Consider the following 17,039-nt stretch of genomic DNA (forward strand, 5'->3'; position numbering starts at 1 on the left):
GGCTGTGACTGCAGTCACCCTGGTCTGGAGAAGGCATGGGGAGCAGACTGGGAGAGGAGCAGGCAGGGGCTTTGCTGCACTGCTCAGTCCACTCCCGCTCTGCTGCTGGGCACCAGCAGCCAGGCAGAGAAGCAGTCGCTGTTTGCTCCCCACCTGCTCCTTACACCAGAGCCCCTGTTCTGCTCACTATGATCCTGGCTTTGCCCAAGGATCAGAAGAACTGGAGCAGCCGCCACTCCCCATGCTTTCCCCAGACCAGGATGAGCCCAGTTTGAGGAGGGCATGAGAAGCGAAGGAGAAGAGGCAATTGCAGGCTGAACGCCTGTGCTGCTCCTTCTCCCAGACTTATTTCTAGTGGTGGGAAATTTCCACTGCTAGAAACACATACCTGATCATGGCCGTGCTGAGGCTTCGGCCTGGACTGGTCCTTGGACTGTCGGCCAAGCACAGCACGCAAAACAAAAACCTTATGGTTTTCATCCAATAAATGAAAACTGCCCAGGAAGGTGACAGCAATTCTGCAGCCAGGGTAGTCTGCCCCTGAAGCCCTGCACACACACAGCTACATGCATCAAACTGCCACTTTATGGACGCCGCCAGCGTTACCTGCCATATGGCTGCCAAATGCTACTTAAAATTGACGGTGACTCACTTTTCCCATTGTCCTGGCTCATCCTGTTTCTGCAGCGTGCCTTCCTCCTCTGCTTAGTCAGAACAGCATGAGAGGCAGACAAAGTGCTCAAGGACCCAAAAGCGATCAGGTGAGTGGGAACTCTCCGCCCTGCCTCCTGACAGCGGCACATGCTGGACTCCAAGGCACCCTGCATTCAGGGGTTGCTTTGCTCCTGCTAAACTAACTTATTTTTACTGGAAGCTGCTGGCTGCTTAGGACTTGAAGAATCAAGCCACTCAACTTAAGATCCCTAGATGTGTTTTCTTGGCCTTGATTTCCTCCCCCCATTTCTTGTTGAGAGCAAAACCTATTGTGACAATGTGCTAGTAGACACTTCTCTCCCAGCATCTCCAACCCCGCCACTTCTCTGGCTAGAGCAAGCATTGGCCAAAGCCGGGAGTCCCCTTTCTACACAAGGAACTGGAGGCCAGGAGAGAAAGATGTGCAGAGCTTGTCAGCATTATTTCTTACACTTACTGCTGTCTTTGGAGAGGGAAAGTAAATCATGCTTATTGGGGGACCAAACTTTCTTACATTCAGCTCCCTTTTGGGAAGAGATGGCAGAGAGGATGCCTCAAAATGCCCAAGCATTTCATAGACTCAGAGAAAACAAGGGTTGGGAGGGACCTCAGGAGGTCACATCTAGTCCAAAGCAGGACCAGCCCCATCTACATCATCCCAGCCAAGGCTTTGTCAAGCTTAAAAACCTCCAAGCATAGAGATCCCACAACATCTCTAGGTGACCTGTTCCAGTGCTTCTTCACCCTCCAGTGCTTTATCACCCTCCTCTAGCTGAAACAATCATTTTATTGTCACTGAAAAGTGAGCAGGGCTGGAAGAGGTAGCAAAGCAGAAGCTTGGGCATTTTTGTGGTAAACCAAGTCCAAGCCTGGAGCTGACACCTGTTGGTTAGGTCACTTGTCCCTCCCTCATCTTTGGAGGATGCTGAGAGTAACTAGAGCTCAAAAACAAGAGAGGAACGCAGAGTTGACTGACACTAGGCAAGTTTTCCCTGCCCAGCTTTGCCCCTGTGCAGACTTAGGATCTTAATTCAGGGCCTCTTTCGAGTGACTGGCCAATTTCTGTATGGGAGCAGGAGACCAAACCTGTTTGTTTCCCCTTGTGACCCAAGCCCTTCCTAATGCTGTAGGATGCCACTGGTGAACATCTAATGTACTAAGCTACCATGCTGCTAAGTTCCCTTGATCTGCTGGCTTTGCAGTGTAAGGAAGGGCAAACCTGGTCAGATCAGCTGTCTGCATTGTTGCCAGTCATTTCTGATAACTAGCTAAAAATGCTGTGGGAAAAACAACATGGTTTCCATCTTTTACTAAATTTAGAAACTTAAGTCTCATTCTCTTTTAATTAAATGATATAGGAAAGGGAGCAGAGGTTGTTTTAGAGAAGATTTCTCAGGACAAAGCTTCATAAGAATTAGAGATGGAAAACACCTACTCAGTTGGAGTCCAGTCCTGTTGGGTCCTCAAATACAGGGCGTACAGTCAGAACAGTGATGCCTGAAACTGGTCAAAAATGCCATGATCCTGGTTGATAGGTTTTAAAGCTTCTGGAGAATCACTTAACAGTACATGAGTCTCATTACATTTTTCCATAAACATTTTAATAACTCTTCTCTGTGTTACCCCTTGAAAAAATCTGCTAACCATAGTGCAAATTAATTTTTTTCTTAAATTCTAGAGGTTTTCAAAGCCATTGGTACAGAATCCTATTATACTGCCTACAAAAATGTATCTGTACAATCCCTAGTAAAGTCTACAGGGCTTTTTCATAAAGTAAGGATTATATACCTAGGCTGATTTTTCCTTTTAAAACACCCATTTTAGAACCCCATATTCTCTAGATGACTTTGTTAATAGCAACGGCTTGTTCTTGAGGAGGACGGTGGAGCTCCATTTCAAAGTGACACAGCCGCTTTATTCATTTCATCTGAAGGACAAAACCAACTCCGAAGAGTCTAAAATCTACACAAAAGCCACTTGAACTTGCAAGGGCTTTTTAAAATTTATTTAATCCTGAGGAAGGGTAGTTGGTGCCTGAAAGCTTGTCCACCAGCTCTCCCAGCTATACAGTTGGTCTAATAAAAAATATCCTTGGGTCTTTTAAATTTCAAACAATTTTAAGAGGGACTTAAGAGTGGCCTCTACTCCACCGGTGCATATAATTATCCAAGAAATGCAGGACGAGTTAATGGCAGCACCTAGGGCTGCTGTGCTCAGGCCCCCAGCATGCCTTCCTCACAGACCAAGATGAGTATTATCAGAGATGCATGCTATCTTTATTCACGTAGCTAAACAGGAAAGTGTCTGTACTAACATATCTACTTGGTCTGTGAAAGACCAGCAAAGGTCTGGGGAATACACACACATACGCTGGAGCTCACAGGTCTATCATGCATGCCTGTACTCTCACCCTGATCTTTACGGGGCTTTCAGACTGAGCAGGTATGTCTATAGGTTCTCAGCACCCATGGGTTGGTGGCAGTTGGCTCTGGGGTTTGCTCTGTTCAACTCTTGTGTTTTGTACTTTATAGACATGCTCCTTAAGATGCTGAATCGCACCCCCACTGCCCTCACCCCGTGTTGTTACTTACTTATCAGTGAAATACCCATTCCAACCCTGGCTTGGGTAACAATCCCACTGACCTCCATGTGAGTTTAGCCTCAGTAAGGAGAGCTGCAGGGTCCTGGCACACCCAACAAGCAGGTGTACATCTACCTTGCATCTTTGCTTGCTACTCAAGCCTGGATCAGTGAATCTGGCAGGAGACACAAGGTCCAAATCATCCTTCTAACTACCTTTCACTTGGCCACTGCAATACTGATCACAGAGGGGCCTTGCCTTGAGAGGGCATCTTGAATGCAAAAAGTTGGGTGCTTAGGATCCCTATACGGTCAATGGAGACAAAGAGCCATCTCCGTACAGGGAGCCAGAGGGCTTAAGTGCTGAGCAGGCAGGTAGGTACTTAGGATGAGTCAATAGGATGTGCTAGACACGGGGGCATGTCTGAAGTCTCACCCTCCCCCATTCGAAATTAGGTGTCTGACCCAGGGCTGCATGCTAGGTGCCCACCATCATCCCAGGATTGAGAGCACCTAGGCAGGAGGCACCTGCCTGACCAGGACACCTACAGCACTGACAGCACCACTGAGTTCAGCGCAAAAAATGTGTGCATTTTACATCAAATAATTACTAGTTAAAATAGAAATAACCCTGGGCTACCCTGCTTGGCCCCTGCACTTCTCTCAGGGCTACAGAGTCAAGCTCTCCCTTGCTCGCTCCCATTCTGCCACATGACTCTTGCAGTCTAGAGCACCCAGTATTCAACAGGAGTAACGGTGGGGTTATCCATCCAAACTAGCCTGAAGCCTCATGTGGGGGGCACTCTCTTGGGAAGTGAGGGGTGTGGGTTGGAGTCCCTTCAGGGGGCAGTGGAAGCACCAGGCTATGGTGCAAGAGGCAGGCACTGCCCCACTGACCAGTGCCCGCGGGGTGCTGCGTGCATACGCTGGCAGCATCGAACAGGCACCAGGCAGGCTCTGGGAACAACTAACAGCGGCAGGACTCAGGCAGAGTTTAGGTGCCTTTGATCTGGACTGCAATGAGGCTTAGGCAGGAGTTTGATCTCTAGATGCTTGAGAAAAGTCAACAACAGGCAAAAACACAGAGGAAATGTTTTAGGAGGGAGCTAATGATTGTGGGTCCTAAGCAGTCCTCCGATTGTTGGAAGGGGGAGAGGATCAATCTCAATTGTTTTGTGACTTAGGGGCCTTCATTCCACCGAAGCCCGACAGGTGCCCGTGAGAATGATTTGGATCTAGCCCCGAGCGTAGAAATGCAACTCCTGTGGTAAATCTGCATCTGCTTTCTAGGATCCCTCTCCCATAAAAGTGTGAGGGAAGGGGGGAGACAGACAGGTGGGTCCCTCTTCAGCCCAAGAAATAGCCCAGGTGCTCAGAAACATAAAGAAACCAGTCGTGCCAGTCATACCAACCGGGGGCTGAAACTCAACACTTCATACAACCAGCACAAAAAAATCAACTCACCTGTGGAAACATCTGCTAGACTCCACTTGCCACCTGAACAGTCTTCTGCTAGGAACCCTGACAAAATGCAGGCATAAAATACTGAACAAAGGGGAAAATACCATTGGGCATGGTATAGCCACAAAAACCCCATGGGGATAGGAAAGAGGCCCTTTTCACTTTCCTCATGGAAGACAGATAGCCAAACACAAATTACTTCTGGCCTTCGTGGAATTAAAAGCCATATTGGGTGTCTACATCTGGAGCCTCAGCAATACATTAGATGTGACAAGCTATATATTTCTAACTCCATACAAAATGCTATTGGTGTTATCTAAGTGGGACAGCACGAAAGGGAAAGGACTGCAGATGATTCTAGGTATGAATACATGGCTTTTTGGATCACTAACGTAAGACACATTTCCCCAAGGTGACTGCATGCAAACCTTTATGCTACTGGCATAATATGGCATGGAAAGCCTAGAAAGCAAGGGCTGGTGAGAACTGCGGTTGCTGAAAACTAGTCTCCTAAAAGGTGAGGCCACCACCCATAAATGCTCTCTGCTATTCCCAGGGTGATTGAGGAACAAGCAAGAGGCCAGAGGTGGCTGCTGAGTATCGCAGCCCAGTGCCAGGCCTGCAAGCTCCCAAAATCCAGGTTTTCTCCCTCTACCACATCAGTCATTGAAAAATGTCTCGGAGGATTCTTAAGATTAAAATGGACTTTGACTCCAAAAGAGCCTCAAATGTTAACATACTTCGCACCACACCCAAAACGAACACGGACATTACTTTATGCTACATAGGATTTAACATGGGAAAATATAAAGCAGCTACTTGGCTTCACCTGAAAGATGCTTTCCTCTCTTGTCGCTGACTTGCTCAAGAGGGAACGTCTCTCAGCTAACAGGCAGGGCTGCATTTATGGCTGACAAACAGGCCAAGAGATGCAGGTTCTCTCTTTTCTGCAAGTCTTAGTGTGTATGTGTGAGAGAGAGAAATGAAAGAAACCTCCAACCCAAGCAACAGGTTCATGCTAACTGTTGGTTCAGAATAATATGGCAGAAAATAGACTATCCAAGGTTGGACTTTCTTAGATTCCCCACTTAAATGTGCTTACGTAAGCCAGCCCTGTGGCATTTAGTTGAAGGGTGGTTGCATTCAGAAGACGGATACTGTATAACTGCTCTCGTGGAGTTCTGTATGAGACCTTTTCTAATGGCGTCCAGGTCAAACTGGCTCCATGTGCACAGCCAGAGAAAGATTTCAAGCCTGTGCTACAAAGCCAGTGTGGCACCTAAGAGGCCAACCGGTTCTGAGTCTTGGGTCACCCTTCAGAAAGAAAGGTTTGCCAAGCACAGCCTGGTGGGCGGCTCTGGAGGTGACGCACCAAAGGCACGGCAGACTTACACTCACTTCTCTTGAGGATTTTGGAGCTTTGTGGATGCATCTTCACTAAGAAAAAAAATGGTGCACACTTAGTTGCAGTTAGCTTCTATGAATCCTAGGAATGATAAAGCAACCTGTACCTTCCAGATGGGTTAAAAAGGCAGGTTGGGGAAAAGACTGGGGAGGACCCTAAAGTTTACCTACACCTGCTAATACATGTGAAACACTACAGGCAAGCCTTGCCATCATGAGGATTTTAACCTGCTACCGCGTTGAGTTACCACACTAGCTAACGCAAGGCAAGTCTAATTCTGTTTGTCTTTATGCAGACAACCGAAAGAATATTGTCAGGAGCTATCCCTCTCCTCCATCAGAGGACTCTCTAAACCCTACTCACCACGAAAAAGAGCTCTGCTACAACGACCACGTGCTGCTCCATTGCTCTGTTCTGGGCTCTCTCAGGCAGTGCCTGAAGACTGCAAAATTTTTAGGGCAAGTGTCCTATTTGGCAAAGATCCCTCGCTCCACAGTGCCCTGCACACCGTCAGCAAGGCAGGTATAAACCACAGCAAACACATGACTTAGATGCAAGGAAGGAACCAGTTTTTACAGTCGACATTCCTTTACAAAAAAACCCAAAAAAACTTTCTTCTGCTGCCTGCACTGTGCAACAGGTGGGAAAAGTTTCTAGTGCTCTCAGTATCCGTTTGCGGTATGTGGCTGCCTCTGGCAGATTCAAGCTATTTAAACTCCCTGTATCTGTTGATTTAAAAAAAAATGGGGAGATTTGAGCGCTGGACTGATGATGACTAAAGTATGCAATATTTGCATGTCAAGGGCAAATTAAAAACCACACACACAAGGTTTTACAGAGTGGTTAGCAAGTCTCTGTAAAGTGTAGCAGCCTGTAAAAAGCACCCTAGGGTCCTTTGAGATCCTTTCATTGGTGCCACACAATGTTAGATGGGCAGACATGATTCACAAGATAAACCCAGAGGTTTCAAATAGGAATTCATGGTGTTAAAAACATCCTGACCTGCTGTGGTCTTTCTGAGCTCTTTGCAACAGAAAAGCGACCTACTTTCTTCTGAAGTCCAAAAAAGAGTGCAAACGAAGGGTCGACATTTTCTGGCGGGGTGCCTTCAGTCTTGTGTCGAACAAGGTGTGCCTCAGGTCTAACAAGGTTGAGCACCATTGGTGTAGTGGAAGGAATGATCATTTCTTTCCATTATCTGTGGCTCTTTCAGATGTCCCCTCTGCATAGATCCAGTGTATGTGGACCTGAAGTTCTGGCATACATACCTACCCTCAGTGGGATCTCATGGACAGAGATACAAAGAAAAACCAAGCCACTCCCGATATACCTGGCTGCTTTGCCTTTTCCCTACCATTAGGGACAGGACAGAAGGCATCACAATCTTGGTTGACGCTTGAAGAGAAAGAAGAAACTCCCCGTGGTCACAGACTTCCTTCTGTCCTACCTGACTTAAAAGACAAAGTACCACTAACTTTCAGTGCAACTCTGAACTCCTTAGGGCATTTATACATGTGCTCTGGGAGTGGGGGCTTTAATTAAAGCGGCTCCAAGAGCTGCTCTAGTTAAAGCACCTAAAGCATCATGTGCATCAGTGTCCCCGTGCTGAAAAATGGCGGCGGGGGCGCTTTAAATAAAGCTCATCGAACAAGCTTTAAAGTGTCCCTGCTGCCATCTTTCAGCGCAGGGACGCTGATACACGTGGCACTGGAGTCTGCTGGAGCGCAGTAATTACCACACTCCATCAACTCAACTAATTGAGTCTTCTCTGATGCACCGTAATTACAGCACGTTGGAGCAACTTGGCTACACATGTATAGGTGCCCTTAGTGTCCAGGTCACATCTGAATGTAGAAGACTGACACATTTGAAAACTCTACGTAAGAACATCAGCAGCAAAGATGTTTCATGGACTGTTTAATGTAACTTGTGGCTTCAAATGGTAGGAAACCATCATTGAGCCAATGGCACTGATGGAGAAAACTCCAGTGACTGATTTCAGTGACGTCAAGGAGTTGAAACTATTGTACATGTGCCAGAGATGAAAAGGAGTTGTGAGCTCAGCTGCATTTATGTGAATTATACATACATAACTGCACATACATGTGACATGCACTCTCTCTCTCTCTCTCACGCACACACACTTTAAATACAATGGATGCATTTTTGTGCACGCCACTAGCCCTTGAAAACAAAAAAAAAATGATGGTTTCCCCTGGTGATGGCTCAGGGGAATAGAAAGCAGAGCCTTTCCCAGCTAGATCTCCTGCTCAAATCTGTCACAGGCCAGGAGTAACAGATGGCCATTTCTGAAGGCTGTTCAGAGCTTATATGAAATGAGGGATTGTCTCAGCCCAGGTCCTAGCGGACAACTTATCCATGTTGCGCACACACCCTGTTGGCATTTTTGGCAGACTCAAAAGAGAAACCAAAGATCATACAGGCATGAAGTGGTTGCTCTTTACCTAATTCATTCCAGAAAAGGGCCAAGGCCAAGGAACAAGGGTCACGTATGCACACGGTATGCTGCAGCTGCATGTACAGCGTGTACTCTATGGCACTAGAGACTAGAAGGCAGAACCCGATTAATACCAATTAAGGCTCCCCTTGAAAATCCTTTAAGTTTCGACAGCGTAACTCCCCGGGGACGCAGAGAGATGAAGAAGTTCAGGAATCCACAGCCGGATGTTCCCCACTCGCTCACACCCTCACAAGGGGCAGAAAAGTTACTGCGATCTCAAAACAGACAAGAGGATGAGGGAGCAGCAAACGGCGCTGTGATTACACTAACGCCTCCTCTGCCTCTCCTCATCAGCCTGTGCCTTCTCCGTGCCAGGCTTTGGACTGGGAACGCCTCAGGGCAAGGAGTTTCTCTCATCTGAAGGCACGCTGTCAGCACGTCGCCGCGTGGAGTCCCAGCCGGCGCGTGCAGAGCTGTCACTCAGGGGAAGAGCCCAGCCTAGGGACAGCTGGCGAGCAGCCTCCTTAGCCAAGCATGTTAGCGGCCCGTGACTCTGCCGAAAAAGAGTTATTTAGGGCTGGAAATAACAAAGCCCAGGGGTGTTATTCTTAGCGGGGTGGGGAAGGAGTCAGATTCAGGTGCAAATCTGGGAAGGACCCAAAGGAAGCTACTTCTGCAGCAATCGCCTCTCGCAAACCACAGTTTATTTAGCAGCTTCACGCCGACGCAGGCGCCTTCCGGCTACAAGAGCGTTTTGTAGCCGCGGCTGGATTTGCTCCAAATGCGCTGCTCTGCTGATGGGCTGGTGGAGCCCATTTTAAATGACTATTTCCTGTCCAAGTGTGCAGGATGCCCAGTGGGAGTTGGGCTTGGAGAAGAGCAGGTGATGTGGCTGTGCCACGAGGCCAAGGCATCATGTGAGGAAGCAGGTCCAAAGCACCAGCCGCCCGGCTCCCATGCTCTCTTGCAGAGCCCGCAGTGCGGGAAAATAGGGCGACTCCTTCTGCAATCTTCCTGCCCAGCTGTTTACTGGCTGCGGATTACTGCAGTCACATGAGCTGCTTTACAGCAAAGCCAAGCTGTCTCCTGGAGCTGAGAAGGTCACTGGGAGACAAGGGGCTCGAGGGACAGACCCGCTGTCCTCTGCGGCTTTAGTTAGTCCCCTGTGGGTGCCGGGTCAGGGAAGAGCAGTCTGCCATGCCAGCCCTTCCAGCAGCCTCAACTGTAAGCAGGTCCATGCTCACCAAGCTGATCTCCCTGGTTGTGTGGGTGAAGGAGGGCAGGCGAATGCCCGCTGCAGGACACCAGGAAATGACTGAATGGCCGCCCACGCCCTTGCCAGCAGCTCTCCTCAATCTGTGATGAGCGTTTGGCCGGTCACAGGTCTGCAGCCAGCTATTACCTATGGGTTTCATAGAAGTAGGGGTTGAGAGGACCTGAGCAGATCATCTAGTCCAACCCCCTGCCCTGGGCAGGAATGAATATAGGGCTCTTATGACCCCTACTAAGTTTAAGCTCAAATGACCCCAGCTAGGTAGTTATCAAGCCTCCTTTTAAAGACCCCTAAGGTAGGAGCCAGCACCATTTCCCTTGAAAGCTGGGTGGCAGGGGTCAGGGCCTTATGCTCTGCACAAAGACCATACGTGCAGTAACCAGCTGAGCAATGTTGAGCGCTGGGGGGAGACAGCATTCCTGTTCGCTCCCACCTTAGTTTGAGCAACTAGCCCTTTCCCAAACCCAAGCCATCGAAGCTTAGGAGACAGCAAGCGACAGAGGGTGGGGAGAGATGTCTTGTGAAAGCAGAAGTGTCCTGTGTGACCTGCTCAGACAAGGAATTCAAACACATGCCACCTGCATCGCCAGCCCAGGCACACCCCCGGTGGGGCTCCAGCCTCCACCTCTTTGTAGGGCTCTTTCCACCGACTGCAGCAAGACAGCACACATGAATAATAGCTATGGGACCAGATGCTTAGTCATATCTGGAGGTGCAAGACAGACTGGTTTGGGTATTTACGGTGTTTAAAAACAGTCCCTGCTCCTGGGAGTGGAGGGAGAGGACAAACGAAACCATGGACTGACTCTACAATTAAAGCAGCAAACATTTTAAATAAGGGGCTTCTAGGGTCTCTAAGCCCTGCTAAGAAGGGATGGAGCTTTCTAAGGGCAGTGCGAGCAATTTAAAATTGGCAGCTTGCTGTACCTGGATATATTGCTTTGCATCACGGGACTTGGCAGTGGAATGCATATTCTCCATCTACACCATGGAAGGAAAGAGTTTGCAAGGACTATGGGGGCAGCAGTGCCTGGGGCTAATCCTTCAGAGGGGAAAGAGAAACCCAGCTCTGACTGCACAGCTCCAATTAGCGTGCACGTCATGGCCACTTCCCTCTGGAGGGGACGGATGTAGACACCTGCTTCAGTGCACTAAAGAAGAGAAATTTGCCTAGGAAAGCCCTTGCTTGTAGCTTAACCTACAAGGTGCTGCTTCTTCCTGCAGCGGGGGAGTGCCCGAGAGCCCTCTCATTTCATAAGAGGCCTTACAGGGTTACAACAGCTTACTGGGATGGGAGCCAGCTTCCCATTTGGATCAGATAGCATCCCTCTGCCGCTGGCATCCATTAAAAGCCTGGAGCTCAATGCTGCCCTTGAGTTAGACTTTTCCTCCCAGCAAAAAACTCATAACATTTTCTAGTGGCCTCTCCTCTCTCTTGAAGCAGGGGCTACCCAAACTCAACTCAACAGCTGGCCACGGGGCAGCTTGCCAGGAGCCATGGAACAGTGCCCTAATGGCACGAACAAGACCCATTGCGCAGGGCTCCTCAGAAACATGGGAGCAGGGGCTATGGAAATGAGAGCGCCCATCATCACCTGGACCACAGGTATCCCACATGCAACCTGCGGGCTGGAGACGCTCTGTGCAGCTAGCACCCAGGTGGTTAATGCCACTGATGCTCACGCCTTCCACCTGTTTTCCTGCCACTGAATTTATGGTTTTCAATCTCTGCCAGCAATCGTGCGCCCACAACCCCTGCACCTGCCAGCTGCGCTGATACAGGAGCTCTAGCAGCAGCTGTGAGAAGCCCCATGGGCCGGGTGACCCACCCTGTGGCTGCTGGCAGGGAATACGTCCGATCAGCCCATTTCAACCGGACACCCCTGATCTAGACCGATTCAGGGCAACCCCAGCCCTGTTTACCTTTCACAAAGATGCCCAGACAAAAGGCAGGGTTAGGGCAGCACCTCAGAGATTAACTGGCTCAGAAAAGTATGGGATGTGGCAGGTGATGGCCCACATCATCAGATGCTACTCACACACCTGACGAAGTCAGGGGCAGAGTGCCCAGCCCCAATTGCCCACCTGCGTAGTCAGAGGAGAAAACAGCTTCTCCGAAGCCTGAAGTAGCCTCTTGTCTAACTACTCCCCTTCGCAGCTCTGTCGTGTAGTCTGAAGCTGTACCAAAAGGGGACACAGCTGCTGCCTTGGGTCTCTCTCTGCCCAGGTGCCAAAGCGACTGCGACTCCCCGTGTGTTTGTGGAGCATCTTGTACACTTGCCTTTATGCTCAGAGTCAGGCCTTTCCTGAGAGCGCTGAATTCGACTGCAGAGGTACATGGAATGAACTGCATTTGTTTGGGAGCAGCTGGGGCCAGCAGCCACAAGCTGGTCTATGCTACACAGCCCTGCTGGCCAGGACCAGGCCTCTTGCTGACACGACTAAGCTGGCAAACCCCTTGTTGGTGTTACCTGCAAAACGCTACCATTGCCTTTCACTGGTGAGTGTCCGGGGTCCCCTCTCTGCACGGCTGCTTCAAAATGGGCCCGATGCATCCACATCCCTAAGATCCTTCTAAGGGACGGGATTACCTTGGCTTTTCTGGCAGCACTGGTCCTTCAAGCTTAGTGGGCCCAGGCCAATTCAACTCCCGACACAAGACTCAGTGGGAAATGCAAATGGAACAGACCGCAATCCCGCTCCCCCGCATTAGGATGGCCTTTACACAATCACCCATCCTCAGATAAAAGCCTTTGACCACCATTATTCAGAGATGCCTAGGGAAACAGGCACCCAACCCCTAACAGCTGTAGTTGAACAGTTTTAGGCTCTTACTTATATAAGCTTCTCAAAAACCCCAGCTCTAGTGAGTCAGGATGGATGTGTGTTAGGAAAGCTTTGCCACAGGGAAGCTAACCCTAGGACTTGCCATGTGAAAGGAAGGCAGTTCACCATGTACTATGCATCTCATCCTGCTGTCTTCACTAGGCCCTTAGCCAACATGTGGCAAGAACCCACCCTCTCGCCTAATGAAGACAAGGTTGTGCTACAGCCTAGACATCAGCAAAGGAAGCAGAGCCCAAATCCCAGAGTCCTGGTTTAGCAACTGTTAGCAAAACTGGCCCAGAGTTCAAATGTCTCAGCATCTCACAGTGAGACACATGGGGCTCTCTGGTGGGCCAAAAGCCAAGGGATTTGTTATGGGAAGGAGACCGATGGTATCCATCCTGTCCAAACACATACCAGAAATACTACCACAGCAGGCTGCTGCTTTTAACTTGCTCCCTTTCCGTCATTTCCTTCTACCAGTACCTGCACCTAGCGAGGTGTTACATAGTGCAGTTTCTGAAGCATCTTCTGGGACATCCCCTAATAGTTTATAGCCATTGCTCTTTGTCCTCCCCTGTGACGTCCTAGTGAACAGTTTTTCTCCCAGCTCCTGATATTCACTTCATCTCTTACATGCTTATAGATGGCCATCAAGTCCCCCTTCAGTCTTCTCTTCCCCAGGCTGAACAGCCCCAGATCCCTTAGTCTTTCCTCATAAGGTTTGTCCCGCAGGCCCTTAAATCATTCTTGTGGCCCCTCTCTGCACCCTTTCAAGATTCTCCACATCTTTTTTGAAGTGCGGCGCCCAGAACTGGACACAGTACTCCCACTGGGGTCTCATCAACACTGAGCAGAGAGGAAGTATCACTTCCTTAGCCCTGCTCGCAACGCATTGGCTAAGGCATCCCAGTGTGCTTAGCTCTGTTGACTACAAGCTCACACTGGCGGTACTGGGATGAAACCTCTACTGGGGGTGAGGGTAGATCAGGGGACAATGGCCACAGAGAGATGCCTAATACACACAGCACAGAAACAGACTTCAAATTCACTCCAGAATCGTGACACATTCCTGTTCAAGCAGCACATCCATGCAGGAGCAGCTCTCAACCACATCCAACCAAATCCCAAATCATGGAGCTCTGCTTGCTGCGAGGATGAAAGGGGGAGACGATCCTGGAAAGACACGGGAGAACAATGACCCTATGCATGGGAAGGAGAAAGCCTCTGGGGCAGGCACCAGGAGCTCTTAGTACGACACAAACATCTTTAACGAGATGACAGGAAGATACAGCTCCTGTCAGGGATATTTCCCCTGCAGAGATGTTCCTCCCCAGCTGGTGTGCACTCCAGTCTGAGCAGGCGAGATGCTAGTTTGAGCAGGTGAGTTGCTGGTTGACTAGTCCCACCCAGGACTACAATTCTGGTTAGGCTACTCTGTCGCAGGAAAGTCCTCTCTTGAGACAGTCATGCTTCATTCACCGTGGGTATAAAGCCACATCTAAAGGTGAACTATTCCCTGAAAACTCACTGTTGCATTGAAGCGGAGCCATTCATGGGAAATAGTTTTCTACTTCACTGCCACTGCCCACCCCAGAGGTGGCTGCATTTCAGAGCCGGAATGATTCTGTTACGTAGCAGCTTGAAATGCTGCAGAGTGAAAGGCAGGATGTTATTACAGTGCCTCCTGTCTGATTGACAAAGCGGGCGTACTCCTAATACACATGCTCATGAGTAGTTCGTCCCTTGGGCAAAGAGGAAGAAAGCCGCAATCAGCACTGAGAAGCCTTTTTGGAGAGATCACGCTCAAAGGGTGGTTGGTTTCGGGGCAGGAGCAGCAGAAGTGCTTAAGCAGCAGAGCAGAAATGACACCCGCAAGCTGCTATTTTTAAAGTACAAATAAAACAAGCAGCCCAGAGGAGAAGAGAGAGGCTCCTTTCCCGTAGCATGCTCTCCTCCAGCCCAGAACAAAAGGGAACATATTGCAGCGATGCTGAGCACGGAGGCTGCAGTCTGTGTCTTTAAATGTAATGTTAATGCCTTGTAATCAGCTTTAATTTTTAAACAGACCCAGCCCTCCTGTCCATTTCCCCTAATTCAGGGCACGTGGAAGGTAAATGGCCCTGTGCTTAAACCAGCACAGCATCAGCAGTGACAGCTGGAGGGACTGTAAGTCTCAGTGGCCTGATCAGGGGAGTGGATGTCAGACTCCCGGGGTGGGGAGGGGGAAATGTGGAGGGCGGGTGACAAGCAGGAGCTGTGATGGGGCAGCAGGGAGCTGGGCGATGGGTTCTAGGTCATCCTGCGCGGTGGAATTGGAAACCTGCAAAATCAAGAGCTGCTTCTAGCAGTGACCAAGCTAGAAGGAACTTGGGGTCAGGGTGAGGGAGGTGAAACCCAGTCTCTGGCAAAATTCACTTTCTTCTATGCTAATTCAGAACAAATCCAGGGAGCAGACACCCACCGTGGTCCCTACAGAGCCAAGCCTTCTCGCCTTGCAAATGCCTCCCTTGACCTACACTGCAGAGACACACGGGGCAGTGAGAATTCACGCGAGCTGCAACAGCTGAGTCCGTAAGGAACGGGAGCACCCCAGACAAGCGCCAAGGGGGTCTCCACGGAAAGAAAACAGAAGCCGGGAGAACACCAGCACTTTACTTTTAATATAGTCTTTCATCTCTGGATGTCAAAACAGCACAGCCAATGAAGACTTGATGCTCCGTGAAGTGTGGCACACGTTACGGGATTCGCCCAAGGTCACAGTTATTGGAAGAGCTAGAAACAGAGCCCAGGAGTCCTGGCTACCAGCGCTAGCTCCTTGATCTAACCATCAGATGGAGACTCCCTCCCCACCGTGGTCTAAGGAGCCTTTTCAGAAGGCCTAACCAGGGAGCTGAATTTCAGCAGGCCCATGCTGACTCAGGGAGAGGGAGGTATCTGAACTGGAGGAAGCAGTCCATGGTGGAGTCACTCTTTGCAGCACCATGTTAGCCCTAACTGGGGGCAGGCAGATACGTAGCAGCCCCCACATCATCAGTCCCGTCAGGTCAAAGCAAAGGGCCACAGCGCCCATGCCAGCCCAATATCAGCAGAGCCTCTAAGCTGGCTGTTCAGTCAGCGCCAGGCAGGATTAATGCATGAGAGCAATTCAGGACAAAGGCAGAAGCATGCACTGTGATGGCAGGTGTTCGAAAGTGGCAGCATTTGCCTTGCAAAGGGGAGATGAATTGTTGTATCCTGGCAAGAACCAGCAGAGCCCAAAGCAGAAGGGATCATAAGCCCAGGTGCTAGGGCATGTGGCAGTCCTGGGGCAATGCTTGCCCCACTCCAGAGCATCCGACAGCCCAGCTGTCATTCAGGTGCTGGAAATCATGGTAACAGCAGTGGGTTTGCGGGGTGGGGACGCCAGGTGTATTCAGGGCTTTCAAGAATGACTTCCTCATCCATGCTATGTATCCCCTGGGTTTCTATTGTCAGTGAGGAAACAGGGAGGTGAGGGGGCTGTCGTCACACACCCAAAGTACACAAGAGAATACAGGGGCAGGCAAAGACTGACAAACCGTCAATGCAGAAAACGCTGATGCTGCTCCCAGGGGAGCGCCTGGGAAATCCCCACTGCCGACGGTGCACCCAGAGGTGCAGGTTCACACCCCACCAACTGCAACCTCCTCTCAAGCTGCAGCGGTGAGGACCATCTCCCTTGGCCCTCCTCCAGCCACGTCTAACCCCCTGCCTGCGGGCAACACGCCCAGTTCTAACTTCCCATTCAGGACCTGCGGGCATGCTGTCCCCCACTACTTGTCCTCCCTAGTGCAGGGGGCTGGACCCGATGATCTACAAGGTCCTTTCCAGCCCCAAACAATCTGTGAATCCCTGCTTCATTGACACCCTGCCTCCCCACCCCACTGGGTTGTTTCCCCCTAAAACTGAGGATCACAGGAGACACCAGTTCCTGTGGGTTTGGTGTTTATGCCACATCAAAGGACAGGATTCTTTCGCCCCAGTTACCAGAGGGTCACCGTTCTGCCCCAAGACCTCCAGACGCTAGATAAGTCATTTCCTTCATGTGCAGCTTTGCCCTGCATATTATTTTCTTGCTCTTTTCTTTCCTTCTCCACATCTTGGGCAATGCACAGTTCAGGGAATGAGACTTCACCCGCCCACCCTGGTCCAGGACTGCTTTGGACTGTAACTGCATCCAGAGTCCAACAAAGTGGCCACCTCATCATTGGCCATGCAGAGGAGTCTTCCTGCATTTTGACTGCTAGCAATACAAAAAGCATGAGCAATACACTGGCCCTTGTGTGTTGCCCAGGCCGTGTCCCTCTGAGAAGAGGAAT

The 17,039-nt window shown here is 50.0% G+C and overlaps 1 protein-coding gene across 3 annotated transcripts in view; it reads right to left on the minus strand.

Moving 5' to 3' along the window:
• Positions 1-17,039, minus strand: part of NRF1 (nuclear respiratory factor 1) — a 58,105-nt gene that overhangs the window by 6,242 nt on the left and 34,824 nt on the right. The window contains exons 11-12 of one of the 3 annotated variants that reach the window (XM_025213504.1): positions 4,738-4,794; positions 2,129-2,196 (exon numbers count right to left, since the gene is read on the minus strand). The exons of 1 other annotated variant lie outside the window; for it this stretch is intronic. In XM_025213504.1, the coding sequence (XP_025069289.1) occupies positions 2,129-2,196; positions 4,738-4,794 (125 nt within the window). The remainder of the gene's footprint in view (positions 1-2,128; positions 2,197-4,737; positions 4,795-17,039) is intronic. One more of the 3 variants, XM_006031846.3, reaches the window with a different exon arrangement.

The sequence above is a fragment of the Alligator sinensis genome, unplaced genomic scaffold (assembly GCF_000455745.1).
Source record: "Alligator sinensis unplaced genomic scaffold, ASM45574v1 scaffold888_1, whole genome shotgun sequence".
Taxonomy (NCBI): domain Eukaryota; kingdom Metazoa; phylum Chordata; order Crocodylia; family Alligatoridae; genus Alligator; species Alligator sinensis.